This window comes from Nelumbo lutea, chromosome 1, assembly GCF_056320005.1.
Source record: "Nelumbo lutea isolate HS-2025 chromosome 1, American lotus-T2T, whole genome shotgun sequence".
Classification (NCBI taxonomy): Eukaryota; Viridiplantae; Streptophyta; class Magnoliopsida; order Proteales; family Nelumbonaceae; genus Nelumbo; species Nelumbo lutea.
This window is the reverse complement of record NC_142684.1, coordinates 13,736,182-13,753,371: the sequence shown is the minus strand read 5'-3', so window position 1 is coordinate 13,753,371 and position 17,190 is coordinate 13,736,182. Positions and strand designations below refer to the sequence as shown.

General features: G+C 43.2%; 1 protein-coding gene across 6 annotated transcripts in view; it reads left to right on the top strand.

The window, feature by feature from the left end:
• The window catches only part of LOC148873593 (coiled-coil protein), a 73,059-nt gene that overhangs the window by 12,413 nt on the left and 43,456 nt on the right, over window positions 1–17,190 (top strand). For all 6 annotated transcript variants that reach the window (XR_016104814.1, XM_088963685.1, XM_088963687.1 and 3 more), the window contains one exon: window positions 1,137–1,501. Coding sequence is in view for 5 of the 6 variants with exons in the window: in XM_088963685.1 (XP_088819811.1) it covers window positions 1,259–1,501 (243 nt within the window). In the remaining variant the exon portion in view is untranslated. The remainder of the gene's footprint in view (window positions 1–1,136; window positions 1,502–17,190) is intronic.

Genomic DNA, 17,190 nt, shown 5'->3' with positions numbered 1-17,190 from the left:
TATAATTATATTTTGTTCATCCTCACCTTCTTCCAGTTGCTCTACTCCTTGACTGTCACTATCTCATTTAAGTTGGAGCTATCTTTAACTTCGACATATTTGTCTTGGGAATTCCTTAGCTACTTGAATTCATCTCATTTGTTTTTGGAATATTTTCTCCAGAAGCAACATTGCAAGTAACTCCAAGCTTATTGTCTTCTGGTTCAACTTCTTGTTATTGGAATGATTTCTTCTTGTGCCATTGCTTCTTCTATCTCCTTTTTTTTTTAATTTTTTTTAATCTTCTGTATCCTCCTTGCACCTTGTTGTTTCAGTGTTTTATTGCATAAACTATAACTTGTTCTCTTTAATTCTTTAATGTGTGCACTATGCTTTTTTGCCTCTCTTTTGTCTTCTTTATATCTGTTTTTGAATGCTTCTTTTTCAGTAGAAATGTTGGTGTCTTCAACTGTGCCATCTTCCCATGCAATCTGCTTCTCAAAGGTCTTTTCTAATATTTCCAGATATTTGCATGATAGGTGAAGCTTAAATCTTGTCTTCCTGATAGGTCTCTTTAACAAGGGCAGCAGAGTTGTCCTTGATATTGCTATTCTACTCCATTATTCCCTCTTTTGTGTTCTCATCCTTGCTGGTTGTTACCAGTTTCTATTATACCTCTCCATCTGGCACCATTTTGTGTTCAGCAAATATATCTTTATTATAATAATTTAAAACATTAAAATATTGGCCAAATTTATATTAAATTATGTTATGTATTATTAAAAGTATCTACTTCGGAAAATAAGAAAAGAGTTCTCTATGATGATAAGCTAAGAAAAGGATTTAATAGCAAAGAATCATATTAAAACAAGTTAGTACTAGTGGAAATGGAAATATTTGTGGAAATATTATGAAATATGTGAATTTTTTAAAACATGCTTGTGGCTATCCTAATGATGTGCAGAAGCATGGGAGTGTGTACATTTACATGAAATGAATTGACTTATCTATAATTGTGATAGAACCCAAGTTTAATGCATTAACCGTCTTCCCTTGGAAAATGAAACATTTGCAGGATTTGTTATTATATTAGTAGATCTGCTTAGCTGTCTAATATATTTTCTTCCAGTTCTTACTGTCAACTTTTATGTTTGCAGAAAATATGGAACTTTAATGTTCTGGACTTGATGGTTGTGCAAATGTTAGTTATGTAGTTCATGGGAACTTGGAGTTGAGTGGAGAACAAAAGCACCAGTATTGACAGATAACAGTGGATTCGATGGGGCTCTTTATTGAATTAATAAAAAATATTATTGTCATGGTTATGAAGTTGTTTTCATTGTTGAAGCTTGTATGCTTGTCTGGTGTGAGAACTGTTTGTCTTGTTAATCTGACTTGGATACAGCTGGTGAAGACTGCTGTCAACTTCCATGTGGACCTATTCTGGAGGTTTATGATTTGGACAGTTACCTTTGTATCTCTTCCTGTTCGAATTGTGACTGCATTACAAAGGGAGAGGTTGGTAAGTTTCATCTCATTCATTGCCTAGCTTTTTGTCACTTCATGTGAATAAATGCAATGGTTGTTTAAGTTCACTGTGGAGTTGGCTATTTTTAATATATGAATTCCATGTTTTCTCATTAACATGTCAAGCAATGAATACAAGAAATAGCTTTTATAGTTATGGGCTGTTTTCACTCAATGGCTGTTTTTAAGGATTTCTTGAGGAATAGTGATACCTTTTTTCTAGGCTTACTAAGTTCATGGGATCTTGAGGGTTGTGACTTCAAGGGGATTGTATTTTGGGTTGGGAAATACAAAATGCTTATGGAAGTGTGATAGGTTTGTTTTTATTGACTCCTAGTTCATCTAGAGTCCAGTAACGCTTCATCCTTGCAGCATATTTTGGCACATTAGCTGTCTTTAGTGAAGGCCCCATAATTTACAATGGATATGACATTGAATGGAGTGGAATGACAGAACAGAATTGTAGCAGTGGCAAGTTGAGAATTGTATTTTGGGTTGGGAAATACAAAATGCTTCTGGAAGTGTGATAGGTTTGTTTTTCATTGACTCCTAGTTCATCTAGAGTCCAGTGATGCTTCATCCTTACAGCATATTTTGGCACATTAGCTGTCTTTATTGAAGGTCCCATAATTTACAATGGTTATGGCATTGAATGGAATGGGATGGCAGAACAGGATTCTAGCAGTGGCAAATTGTTTTTCTTTCATGGTAAGAGTAAGCACAAGCAGGGCACCCCCTCCTGAAGGTTTCTTGAAGCTGAATTTTGATGGAAGCAGTCAAGATAACCCAGGCCCTTCTGGGAATGGGAGGAGTCTAGAGGAATGAGGTTGGTAAAAAAATGACAGCAGGATTCTTCTAGCTGACCATTATAGTCTGGACAAGGCACCCTAGAAAATGTCATTTCTGAAGACTAATGTCTTGCCAAATTTAATTAAAATTCTAATATGTCATATGTGCATATATTTTTATGGTATAGTCAAGGTTCAAAGTATCAGAAAGGCAATTTTAAGAGACATATCGGGATATGCTTTGGATACTTATGGATGTAGACTACAAATCAAGATACACATGGATATGCTAGGAAAACTCAAATAAATCCTAAAAATATATTAACGACAATAAATAAAAGCTAAATATGACTATAAATAAGTTATTTAAACATAAAAAAAACATATTTTAATGGTTTATATAAAGTGTGAGATATTGGGACACATTGGAAAAATAGTAGAACTAAAATGTGTATGTCCATACTCCATACCTTAATTTTCAGAATACCAATATAACTGTATTAATATTTATTAATATATAAGTTTTAATAATCAATTTTAGAATTTATTATCAACATCCACTAAGGAGAGGAAGTTTCCTTAAGAAATGAACTGCATAAAATTATAACAAGCAAATAGAGTAGGACATAGTAGTTGACTTACGGTCATTACAAACTAATGACCGGGGTTCAAACCATTCTATTACCTACTTCTAGCTTTTTACCAAAATTATGTCATGCCAAATTCAAATTTGAAAACTTGCCTTAAATGTGGAAGTAATTAATAGAAAGATTAATGAGAGAGGGAGTAATTAATGACAAAGATAACTGAGAGAGAGAGAGAGAGATTGATGAGAAAGATTAGCGATGGTTCAAATTCAAATTTGAAAAGACTTAAATACAAGGGTTATATTTAAGTGTATCAACTGATCTTAGAGAATCGGTTGATACAGGCCCGAAACAGCCCAATATAGGCTTGTATAAGCCTGATACAAACGAAAAAGGATAGAACATAGAATTTCTACCCTTACAAACACCTTGGAAGGCTATACATGGTATTCTCCCTCGCTTCCTCAGTTTTATTAGGTATGATGCTCGTTTTGGTTATGCTATTCGGTTTTGGGAGGATGTTTTGGTGGGTACTCAACCCCTCAAAGATCGATTCCCCTCGCTCTATTCCCTCTCCCTTCATAAAAATGAGCCAATTGCAAATTTTCTCCCAAACCCGTTAATTCCCTTGTTATTAAACTGGGATTTCGGTTTCTGTAGAGGGTTAAGGGGCGGTGAATCGAGTTGTGTTATTGAGCTAATTCATTTACTAGAGTCTGTTTGTTTGGACCTCACATATTCTGATCAAAGAGTTTGAACTCCTATTCCGAAAGGTGCATTTACTTGTTCTTCTTTTCTAAAATCCCTCAGTTCTAACCCCATTTCCCAAGGGTTCCCCTTCAAAGAAGTCTGGGTGCGACCTATTCCCCCAAAAATTGCTGTATTCTATTGGGAAGTCTACTATGGGAAAATCAATACCTCGGAAAACTTGCAGAAAAAGATACCCTCTCTTTGTCTCTCCCCGAATTGGTGTTCCTTGTGTAAGGCCCAGAATGAGGGCTGTTTCCATTTGCTGATCTCCTGTTCCTTTGCTACAACCTTATGGAGTTGGAGCCTATGTTTATTTGGAGGTAGGTGGTTTCTGCCATCTGATTTGAGTTCGTTATTTAACCCTTCTTTTTTTGTATGGCACACTAGAAGAGGCAAGTTCATGTGGAAATGTGTCAGGGCAGCCACCTTATGGACTCTCTGGGAGGAAAGGAATGCAAGAGTCTTCTTAGAGAAGGAAAGAAGATTAGTTGAAGTGAAGGACTGCATCCTAACAAGAGCAATTCATTGGCCGAAAACCTTGGATATATTTGATGATTCTTCCTTTGATGACTTGTGGAGGAATTGGTTAGTAATAGCTAATACTTCGATAAAGAAGAATAGAAGTTTGTCATAATGGGTTCCGCCTCTAGAAGGTGTCATCAAGTTGAATTTTGATGGAAGCAGCCAAGGTAACCCCGGGCTTTCAGGTATAGGGGGTGTCCCGAGGAATAAGGATAGCAACATAATTTCCTTATTCTCAGGACCGGTGGGAGTGGGGGACTCTACAAGGGCAGAAATACTAGCTGTAGTACAAGGAATTCAGATCGCTAACCTGATTGGGGTGGAGCATCTCCTAGTTGAAGGGGACTCATAGGTGGTAACAAGGTGGCTTCAAAACCGGGATACTACCATTTGGGGCTACAAAGATCTCATAAAAAAGTAAAGTGGTTAACTAGCAGTATGAGAGTTGAGGTAAAATGGGTGGGTTAGTAGGTCTGCTAATACTATGGCTGATTCTTTAGCCAAACAGGGGGTTTCAGGGAAGATCTTCTTTGTGCTACTTTGTAAGTTGTTATTATTTTGGAAATCTGTACTTAACTAGCCTGGAGAGGTTGCAGCTCGTGCCTCTCCTTGGGGACATTGTATTCTTTCCATTTCTGATTAATAATTTTCTTTCAATTATAAAAAAAAAACAGAGAATTTCTATGCACTTCTTGTATCAGTCCTTTGTCAGCCTAATACCACTTTGCATATGTTAATGCCATATAAAGTACATGTAGAAGTATCCATGCGGTATTTGGTACGTATGCTAGGCATGTAGAAGTATCTAGGTATCATGGATGCTTTACTATAAAAGCCCATCTACATCCCACTTGTTACTTGCCTTCTGGTATATCAATAGCTCCTAGGTTTGATTCTGTAAAAGAGCATACATCTCTACTTGCATGGCATCCTTTCGCCCAGGTACAAAAAGAGCTTCTTGGGCAGTCTTGGGAATGGAAATTGAAGAAATGGAAGCAAGAAATGCATGATGGGAAGGAGAAGATAATAAGTGATAAGACAAATAACTTATGCACTAAAAGACAAAGCAATAAGTCATTCAGTTCAACCACTTCAACTGTTATAAAATGGCCCCAAAGATGGTTTGATCACATGTAGAGAAGACCATCTACAACACCAATGAGAAGAAGTGATTTGTTGCACATTGGGGGGTATAGAAGTATAGGGGTGGGCCAAAAGGGACATGGGTTTGGAAATGGAGCAGAGATTGGTGTTTTTTTTTTTTTTTTTCATCAACAACACTTTCATTAACTCATCAAAAGAAGATTTACAATAGGAAGACAAACACGCTTATCTTCCAAGAGCAACAAATAACCTCAAGAAAAAGAAAAAAAGAAGGAAAACACATTATAGTTACAACTTAGCCCAAAAAAGTGAATCCCTTTCTGCCTCTTGTTTAGCTAAACCGTCAGCTAGGAAATTAGCCGATCTTTTAACCCAAAGAATCTTAACTTCCATCTCCCGCACCAGCCACTTGAATTTCCTCCTCTCATTATTGTACTTCCATAAGCCATTGTGATCTTTAATCAGCCACCCTATCACCACCTCTGTATCCCCTTCAATTAAGAGTTTCCTGATGTTCAACTCCTTAGCTTTCTGTACTCCTTCCATAACTGCAAAGATCTCAACTCTAAGGGAGTCACCCACTCCAATTGGGCCTGAGAACATAGCAGAAATGACCCCATTTTCATCCCTAAAAACACCCCCAATCCCCGATTGTCCCGGATTTCCCCTGCTACACCCATCAAAGTTTAGTTTCACGAATCCACTAGGTGGAGGGGTCCAAGCCACACTCATTACTGACTTTGTGTGTAGTTTGCAATTTCACCCCACTTCCTCAACATATCATCCACAGTGTAATCTGTGAAAAGCTCCAAATATTTCAGCCACTGTACTGCCCTAATATGAATGATAGCCCTCAAATCTACTGCTCCTCTCTGAGCTTCTGAGAATATCCTGTAGTTTCTTTCTTCCCAAAGTGTCCAACATACTGCAGCCCTTAGTCCTCTCCACATTGTCCTTTCCCTTTTTATCCGCCACCTGAAAAGAGAAGGGGAAAAAATGCCTTGCAAGTCTGATGGGGTATTCCAACTACATCCGAATAGGGACAAAGCCCATTCCTAAATTGACCTCGCAAAATGGCAAGACACCAATAGGTGAAAACTAGTCTCCCCATCCGCTTTACAAAGAACACACCACTGAGGTAACAAATAAGTATTGGGTCTCTTCTTTTGGAGTAGATCACCAGTGTTGATTCTTTCCAGATAGGCTTCCCAACAAAAACTACCAACCCTAGGAGGTATTGCTCTGCACCAAACCTCGTCAACAGGAAAAGGAGGGAAGGTAGGACTGGTGGACTGACTTAAGACTTTGAAGAAAGAAGCACAAGAAAAAATGCCGTTGGGAGAAGGTGTCCAAATTCTAGAATCCGCCCTAGTGGGGTCTAAGACAACGTTATCAAGAATTGCAATAAGGCTCAAAATATTGTCAAAGTCTGAGTCCCTCAAATCCTTTCTTAGACCCAAGTTCCACCCAATCCCAGAAGTGGAAGAGGACGGGGTGGTAAAAGACGAGATTGGCTCATTTTTCAGATCAGAAAAAGCAAACAAAGAAGGAAACTGATCCTTTAGAGGGGCACTCCCCACCCAGGTTTGTTCCCAGAATTTTATAGAGTTATTGGAATTCAAATCATACCTGATATTAGGGGAGAAAACTGGTAGCATGTCATGAATGGCTTTCCAAGGAGAATTGCTTGTGGTCCTAGCTCTGATTCCAGTGTCCCATCCATTATGCTCCAGCCCATGAATACTTGCCACTATTCTAGCCCATAGCTTCTCCTTCTCCAAGGGGAATCTCCACAAGCACTTTCCCAACAGAGTCATATTCCTTAATATTCCCAAGCCCCAAACCACCACATGTCTTACTCCTACAAACTATCTCCCAGCTAACTCTATGATCCCTCTTTTCCTCTCCCGGTTCCCAAAGGAAATCTCTCATTAACTTCTCCAATCTATTAGCAATCTTCACTGGGATTTTAAACACCGACAGGAAAAAGATAGGTAAATTAGCAAGCGTGGCCTTAATAAGAGTAATTCTCCCACCAAGAGAGAGGTAGTTCTTTTTCCAAGAAACCAGTCTTTTTTTAAACCTTTCCACCACCGGGTTCCAAAAGCTCTCTCTCATAGGATTATCACCTAAAGGCAACCCTAAGTAGTTCAAAGGCCACCCTGAGACTTCACACCCCAACAATTCAGCACTCTACCTGATCTCTCCCTCCTCCAAATTCACCCCCACAACACAATTTTTTCCAAGGTTAACCTTCAAGTTGGATATTTGCTCAAACAATTGTATCACCGACTTCAAATTCCTGTAAAGCTCACATTACCGCCTTCACAAAACAGAATCGTGTCGTTAGCAAACTGCAAGTGAGTAAGGGAGGTTTCCACCCTCCCAACTCTCCAGCCTCTAATAAGCCCCCTAGAATCTGCTCTGTGAATCAGTTTCCCCAAAACCTCCGCAATTAGAATTAACAAGAAAGGAGAAAGGGGGTCTCCTTGTCTTATACCCCTACTGGCTGGAAGGAAATCTACCACTGTCCCGTTCACTAGCACTGAGTAATGACAATTCCGGATACAACCCATAATCCACTTACACCACCCATCCCCGAACCCAAATTTAGTCAAAATTTTCCTAAAAAATTCCCAGTCCACCAAGTCATAAGCCTTTTCCAAGTCCAACTTACAGACCACTCCCTTCTTCTTATCCTTCTTAAAGTTCTCCACACTCTCATTAGCAATTAAAAGCTGATCAGTAATTTGTCTTCCATTCACAAAAGCTCCTTGGTAGTGTGCAATGATATCTGGCAAAACCTTCTTTAGCCTCAAAGACAACACTTTTGCAATGATCTTATACAAGCTATTAACCAAGATAATTGGCCTAAAATCCTTCGGGTGGGAAGCATCTTTCTTTTTTGGAATTAAGGCTATAAATGTAGAGTTCACACCCGGATTGACAACTCCTCTCCTGAAAAACTCCTCAAACACCCGCAAAGGATCATCTTTCAAAATTTCCCAATAGTCCTGATAAAAAGCCATTGTGAACCCATTCGGCTCTGGGGCTTTTGTTCTATCCATAGAGAATACAGCCTCCTTGATCTCTTCTAAACTAAAGCTTCTCTCCAACCTTCTCCTGTTCTCCACCCCTACATCTGGACAATCCAATCCTTCTACCCACACCCTTCTACACACAGGCCTTCTTAGAATAGATTTGAAGTGCTCCACACAAGCCCCAACAATCTCCTCTTGATGTACTAGCTCAATTCCATCTACTACCAGTTTGGAGATCAGGTTCTTCCTTCTCTTGCCATCTGCTAGAGAGTGGAAAAACCTAGTGTTTCTGTCCCTCTCTTGCACCCATTTACACCGAGATTTTTGCCTCCAGCTAACTTCCTCCTTGTGCAGGCAGTCCTTTAACTGTCTTCTTAAATCTCTCTTGAGCTCATTGTCTTCCTCTCCAAGTTCTCCCCTTTCTTCTTTAGAGTCAAGGCTTTCAATCTTATCCAACAAATCTCCCTTTCTTTTTTCCATCTTCCCAAACTCCATCAGATTCTACTCCTTTATTTTTGCTTTAAAAAATTGAAGTTTTTATGGAATTTCATCCCCTCCCATTCCACCAATGGGTTACACTCATACCACCATTCCCTCACTTTGTTAGTAAACCCTGGGTGGAGTAACCACATATTTTCAAATCTAAAGGGGGTAAGACCTCCACACCTTCTTTCCTCCTTACATAACACTATGGGCCAATGATCGGAGGTCACCCGTGGAAGAGCTCTAGCCAAGGTTCTCCAATGATCTTCCCAATCCAGAGAGAACATGAATCTATCTAGTTTAGAGCAAATGGGTCTAGGTTGGAGATTTGACCAAGTAAATGTCTTATGGGCTAGGGGGATCTCTTTAAGCTCAAAGTCATCCACAAAGTTGATAAACTTCCTCATGCTTTTTGTCACCCTCTGGTTAACCTTATTGGATTCCTCCGAGAATCTAATCACATTGAAGTCCCCACCCATGCACCAGGGCCCATCCCACAACCCTCTAACATCTGCCAATTCCTCCCACAACTCCTTTCTCTTTTTGTAGTCATTCGGTCCGTAAACATTTGTGAGAACCCACGTAAAATCACCCTCATGTTGCTTAAACTTCACGGAAATCGAGTACTTTCCGATCAACTCCTCCAGGCCTTCAACCACATCCCTCTTCCACATTGTTACAGTCCCCCCGGATGCACCCCAAGAGAGGGCAGCCACCCAACGAATCCCCCTGGCTTTCCAAACACTCCATGCTCAATTGTTATTAAGCTCCATTCTCTTAGACTCTTGCAATAGCACAACGTCTGGGTCAAACCGTTTTATTACCTCTTTTATTGTTGCTCTCTTCCTTGCACTCCCAATTCCCCTCACATTCCAGCTAAAAATCTTCATTCCACTTCTTATTTAAACCCCTTGCCACCTTCCACTACTTTCCCCCTTTCCTCCTATCTCCTTTTACCCCGAGAATCTTGTCTCCTACATCTCTCTTCGATCTCTCTACTTCACTCAATCTCCTCTTCTTTGTTCTAATCTCCTTCTTCCTCTTCTGTAATCTTTCTTTCAACACATTCAAATCTTCCAACCTACAGCCCAACTTCTCTACAAATTCTACTAACAAGTCTTCTCTGACCGAGTCCTCCGCCCCTACCCTTCCTACAGAAACCCCTCCAACTTTGCCCATCTGCCCGTTCTTCCTCTCCCCTGGTCTCACCTCTACTCTTTCCTCTCCATCCAACCTCCCTCTCCTATTACCTCCTTCCTTCCCTGTTCCTTTCCTTCCATCTCTACCCACAATCCTTTCCCTCCTCTCCACTAACCCCTTCGCTCTTCCTTCCTCCCCTTCCCTCCTCCAAATCAACTTTCCTTCCACTTCCTTAAACACTTTTTCAATGATTTCCCACACTTTTTCACTCCTATAACTTCCTTCCCTCACCTTTCCACTTTACTTCATCCCACTCTCCCCCTCCTCGGAGAGCCCGCCTTCTAGTACGACTGCATAATCATGGGCTACAGGACATGGAACAGAAACGGAATATGGAACCAAAGACACAGGGTACACATTAGTAGCACAAACCGAAATCACTTGGTTACCTGGGATTGATGGACAAACTAGAAAAGGACTGTTCTCGGCCTCCCTCTCTTGTTCCAGAGGTTGGTAAACATCTGCCTCCCTTAGTTGGTTAGGAAGTACTTCTGTCCTTTGGTCAACCTGGTGATCATTCCCCTCTACCCCTGTTTCACCCCTAGATGGTGTGTTCTTGCTCAGCTGCTTGTTCTCCTGGTTTACCCTTTCTGATAATCCTTGCACACTCTGTAATCTTGGAAATGAGTTGCCCCGATTGCAATCTACCCCCTGAAATAAGGTTGCAATATTCCACCCATCCAAGTCACCACTAGCACAACTCCCGTTGTCGTTTACACTACCCATGCTAGTACCATCAGCAGAATGGACCTCCGCTTCTTCATCTCCTTCACTGCACTGCGCCCAGCCTTCATCCTTCTCTTTCGTCTCTTCAGTTTGTTCCCTAGCGAATCTTGGATTCGGCCTTTTTGAGGAGCGTCGCAGTTGGCTATGCTCCTCCAAACTTCGCCGGGAAATCCACTGCAACACCGGTTTCTTCTCCAACTTCCGCCGCTGCGCACAAACCCCCCCTTTCTCACGACTTGGGATGATGGTAGACCATTACCATTGTCTATCAGTGCCCTAATAGAAACCCCTTTGCCCCGACCCACGTGACAGTTGAAGTTATCACGTGGGTCCTTCATATGGATCCCCCTTTCGGAGTTATTCCCACCCGACCCGCCTGCGTGACCTTTTAAGTTGTCACGTGGGCCCTTCCAAAACTGTCCCGGCTCAACCTTCACCCCGCCCCGACCCACCCGCCACCTTCAATGGCTCAGACTAGACCTTTCGGCTCCCTAACCCATCTTGCCTTTTCACCACGTCAGCAAAGGAAGAGAATCCCACCATTAAGTTGTTTAATTCAAACCTGTTTGAATTATTTTCCTTAAAAAGATTTCCTGTCATTTGGTTTTCCCCAATCGGCTCAGTAACCCCAAAAAAACCTTTCATCTGCTCCACCTTTTCAACTCCCAACCTAAGCCCTCCACGTGTCCACCACCCCGCCAGCTCATTATCTTCTACCTTAGGAACACCTCCCCACCACGACCATTCAACTTCAGAGGCCACCCACACCTTGTACCAGGCTTCATCCGAGCATATTTCAATGACCCTCGGCAGGTTCTCGTGCCTAACACCAGCAACCTGTAACTCCACGACACCCAGAAAACGTTTATCAGCTTTCATCAAGATGCCTCCGAGACAATGCACGATGTGTTCAAGAACAGAGTTCCGCCAGAGGTGAAATGGAAGGCCTACAAGCTTCAACCGGACACAACCATCTTGGACTTCGACTTCATTGCATAATGGACTCCATTTCTGAACCTGTATCAGAGCTCCATCCACCACTACTGCTTTAAAACTTAGCTCCTGGTCGCCATCATCAAGCATGGCTTTCACCTCTGCAAAAGGGAACAACACAGCTTCACTCCCAGATCCTAACTCCCCTGCCACTGTACACAGAACCCTTCTCCAGTCTGTCACTCCTCTATCGGCCACTAACACCCTTCTTTTCTTCCACTCATCCTTCCCTGCTCCTACCGATAAGTGCAAGTAACCACCACTTCAGTCGGAATGCCTTGCACTTCTACGCTCCCAGAGGAACTAATCGAAACTGCCCCCTCCTGAGCTTTTTTACCCTGGTCTTTGGATTTTTGACCATTTCTCTTCACCCCCTCTTCTCTCTTCACTTGGTTACCTGGGATTGATGGACAAACTAGAAAAGGACTGTTCCCGGCCTCCCTCTCTTGTTCCAGAGGTTGGTAAACATCTGCCTCCCTTAGTTGGTTAGGAAGTACTTCTGTCCTTTGGTCAACCTGGTGATCATTCCCCTCTACCCCTGTTTCACCCCTAGATGGTGTGTTCTTGCTCAACTGCTTGTTCTCCTGGTTTACCCTTTCTGATAATCCTTGCACACTCTGTAATCTTGGAAATGAGTTGCCCCGATTGCAATCTACCCCCTGAAATAAGGTTGCAATATTCCACCCATCCAAGTCACCACTAGCACAACTCCCGTTGTCGTTTACACTACCCACGCTAGTACCATCAGCAGAATGGACCTCCGTTCTTCATCTCCTTCACTGCACTGCGCCCAGCCTTCATCCTTCTCTTTCGTCTCTTCAGTTCGTTCCCTAGCGAATCTTGGATTCGGCCTTTTTGAGGAGCGTCGCAGTTGGCTATGCTCCTCCAAACTTCGCCGGGAAATCCACTGCAACACCGGTTTCTTCTCCAACTTCCGCCGCTGCGCACAAACCCCCCCTTTCTCACGACTTGGGATGATGGTAGACCATTACCAATGTCTATCAGTGCCCTAATAGAAACCCCTTTGCCCCGACCCACGTGACAGTTGAAGTTATCACGTGGGTCCTTCATATGGATCCCCCTTTCGGAGTTATTCCCACCCGACCCGCCTGCGTGACCTTTTAAGTTGTCACGTGGGCCCTTCCAAAACTGTCCCGGCTCAACCTTCACCCCGCCCCGACCCACCCGCCACCTTCAATGGCTCAGACTAGACCTTTCGGCTCCCTAACCCATCTTGCCTTTTCACCACGTCAGCAAAGGAAGAGAATCCCACCATTAAGTTGTTTAATTCAAACCTGTTTGAATTATTTTCCTTAAAAAGATTTCCTGTCATTTGGTTTTCCCCAATCGGCTCAGTAACCCCAAAAAAACCTTTCATCTGCTCCACCTTTTCAACTCCCAACCTAAGCCCTCCACGTGTCCACCACCCCGCCAGCTCATTATCTTCTACCTTAGGAACACCTCCCCACCACGACCATTCAACTTCAGAGGCCACCCACACCTTGTACCAGGCTTCATCCGAGCATATTTCAATGACCCTCGGCAGGTTCTCGTGCCTAACACCAGCAACCTGTAACTCCACGACACCCAGAAAACGTTTATCAGCTTTCATCAAGATGCCTCCGAGACAATGCACGATGTGTTCAAGAACAGAGTTCCGCCAGAGGTGAAATGGAAGGCCTACAAGCTTCAGCCGGACACAACCATCTTGGACTTCGACTTCATTGCATAATGGACTCCATTTCTGAACCTGTATCAGAGCTCCATCCACCACTACTGCTTTAAAACTTAGCTCCTGGTCGCCATCATCAAGCATGGCTTTCACCTCTGCAAAAGGGAACAACACAGCTTCACTCCCAGATCCTAACTCCCCTGCCACTGTACACAGAACCCTTCTCCAGTCTGTCACTCCTCTATCGGCCACTAACACCCTTCTTTTCTTCCACTCATCCTTCCCTGCTCCTACCGATAAGTGCAAGTAACCACCACTTCAGTCGGAATGCCTTGCACTTCTACGCTCCCAGAGGAACTAATCGAAACTGCCCCCTCCTGAGCTTTTTTACCCTGGTCTTTGGATTTTTGACCATTTCTCTTCACCCCCTCTTCTCTCTTCACTTGGTTACCTGGGATTGATGGACAAACTAGAAAAGGACTGTTCCCGGCCTCCCTCTCTTGTTCCAGAGGTTGGTAAACATCTGCCTCCCTTAGTTGGTTAGGAAGTACTTCTGTCCTTTGGTCAACCTGGTGATCATTCCCCTCTACCCCTGTTTCACCCCTAGATGGTGTGTTCTTGCTCAACTGCTTGTTCTCCTGGTTTACCCTTTCTGATAATCCTTGCACACTCTGTAATCTTGGAATTGAGTTGCCCCGATTGCAATCTACCCCCTGAAATAAGGTTGCAATATTCCACCCATCCAAGTCACCACTAGCACAACTCCCGTTGTCATTTACACTACCCACGCTAGTACCATCAGCAGAATGGACCTCCGCTTCATCTCCTTCACTGCACTGCACCCAACCTTCATCCTTCTCTTCCGTCTCTTCAGTTCGTTCCCTAGCGAATCTTGGATTCGGCCTTTTTGAGGAGCGTCGCAGTTGGCTATGCTCCTCCAAACTTCGCCGGGAAACCCACCGCAACACCGGTTTCTTCTCCAACTTCCGCCGCTGCGCACAAACCCCCCCTTTCTCACGACTTGGGATGATGGTAGACCATTCCCATTGTCTATCAGTGCCCCAAGGGAAACCCCTTTGCCCCGACCCACGTGACAGTTGAAGTTATCACGTGGGTCCTTCATATGGATCCCCCTTTCGGAGTTATGCCCACCCGACCCGCCTGCGTGACCTTTTAAGTTGTCACGTGGGCCCTTCCAAAACTGTCCCGGCTCAACCTTCACCCCGCCCCGACCCACCCGCCACCTTCAATGGCTCAGACTAGACCTTTCGGCTCCCCAACCCATCTTGCCTTTTCACCACGTCAGCAAAGGAAGAGAATCCCACCATTAAGTTGTTTAATTCAAACCTATTTGAATTATTCTCCTTAAAAAGATTTCCTGTCATTTGGTTTTCCCCAATCGGCTCAGTAACCCCAAAAAAGCCTTTCATCTGCTCCACCTTTTCAACTCCCAACCTAAGCCCTCCACGTGTCCACCACCCCGCCAGCTCATTATCTTCTACCTTAGGAACACCTCCCCACCACGACCATTCAACTTCAGAGGCCACCCACACCTTGTACCAGGCTTCATCCGAGCATATTTCAATGACCCTCGGCAGGTTCTCGTGCCTAACACCAGCAACCTGTAACTCCACGACACCCAGAAAACGTTTATCAGCTTTCATCAAGATGCCTCCGAGACAATGCACGATGTGTTCAAGAACAGAGTTCCGCCAGAGGTGAAATGGAAGGCCTACAAGCTTCAGCCGGACACAACCATCTTGGACTTCGACTTCATTGCATAATGGACTCCATTTCTGAACCTGTATCAGAGCTCCATCCACCACTACTGCTTTAAAACTTAGCTGCTGGTCGCCATCAAGCATGGCTTTCATCTCTGCAAAAGGGAACAACACAGCTTCACTCCCAGATCCTAACTCCCCTGCCACTGTACACAGAACCCTTCTCCAGTCTGTCACTCCTCTATCGGCCACTAATACCCTTCTTTTCTTCCACTCATCCTTCCCTGCTCCTACCGATAATTGCATGTAACCACCACTTCAGTCGGAATGCCTTGCACTTCTACTCTCTCAGAAGAACTAATCGAAACTGCCCCCTCCTGAGCTTTTTTACCCTGGTCTTTGGATTTTTGACCATTTCTCTTCACCCCCTCTTCTCTCTTCACTTCCAAGGCTACAAGAAAAGACTGTAGCACCTTCACAAAGTCCATCCACCCTTTCTGTAGCCTCCCTTCTGGCACACACAACAATTGCTTTCCACTTGTTCCAAACAGAGATAAACCATCCCTTTCTGTTTCTTTTCAATTCTGTTACATATTTCTTACCTGGGACAGCCATTGAATTTGTCCATCCGATCACCTTACCAGAGTTGATAGCCCCATCTATGAAACCTTTCAACCAGACGATGACCTCCTTTGACACCAACACAGTCGCCCTGTTATTCTCTCTGATTTTCAAAACGTCCTCACCTTTGATCCTTTCCTCTTTGAACTTGAAAGTCTTGGCTGAAAGAATGGTTGGATCCATCTAATGGACGCCATAAAGGTTGCGGAATGGGTGGGCGAATTTCAAAAATTTCCTACCTTCTCCCAACTGGGAATCATATTCCCTAAATTTAGAATACAATATTCAAGGATCCTATTTGAACCATAATCAAACCAGATCTGTACCAAAAGATAAATGGGAGGAATATACCTGATCCGGAGAAGCAGTATCTCCCAAAGTTGGTGTTCACGCCCAAAGAATGCTCCAAGATCCGTTCCTGCTGAAGATGACACAGCTGTGAATGGAACAGAACCAGCAGGGTGCGTCCTACACACTGGATCCTTCACAAGAATCCTCTGGAAGTACTAAACGCTGAATCTTTTTCAGTCTTTCTTGCAAGACTGATGTCAAGAATAGATTTCTTGACTTTCTTTTCTGCAAAGATCTAATCTTGCAATGGCAGATGGCGGCGGCAGGAGGAGATCTCCAAAACGAAAAAGGCTGAACTGCTATTTCTGTTTTTCTGGAGAGTATGAAAAAATGAAAACCTCTCTCAATTCGCAGGAGATATCCTATACCTCTTTAAGGTGGTTCGAAATCTCCTCCTTTCTTCTTGATTAAGAAACCACCTTTTTAGGAGTTATCCCAATCCAAATCAGTATTTGGATAGGGGATAATCTTAATCCTTTCTACAAATAGAGTTAGCTTACTCCTGATCTTATCAGGAGGTTACCAGATTCAAATCTAATTTGAATTTGGTCTCTAAGAGTGGATAAGGCTAAAGGCCCAATCCTTTTACTAACTTTAATCTCAAATTCGCCCCATGGATGGGTGATCATATCAGCCCACCTCGAAATGGGCTTTTGGCCCATTAAGTGTTCAGTGTCTAAATACTTTCCAATCTGCTGCCCAGTTGGGCTTCTTTGTATGGCGTGGGACCCAAGCATTGATCTACACACCAGCCACATGGGTTCGGCCCAGCCTCTAAAACAAGGCCCAGCCGAATTCACTGAAAAACTCAATGAACCCCTTGAGTCCATCATATGGACCCTATGGGCCCAACACTTACATTAAGTGGTCCCTGGGCCAAGCCATCTTATAAAAACCCAGGGACTGGGCAGGTGCAAAATTAGCCCATCAGGTATTATCCTCAATGGTCTTACACTTAACCTCTCAGCCCTTAATGATAAAGCACTGCCCGACAAGAGAGGACCTCTCCCTCGGCTGCAAGGAACAGTGCCGCACTCTCCTCTCACATGGATCCCGGTAATTAAAACCATTTGCAAACAATTCGAAACCGTACATATATATATATATATAAATATATTAATTTTG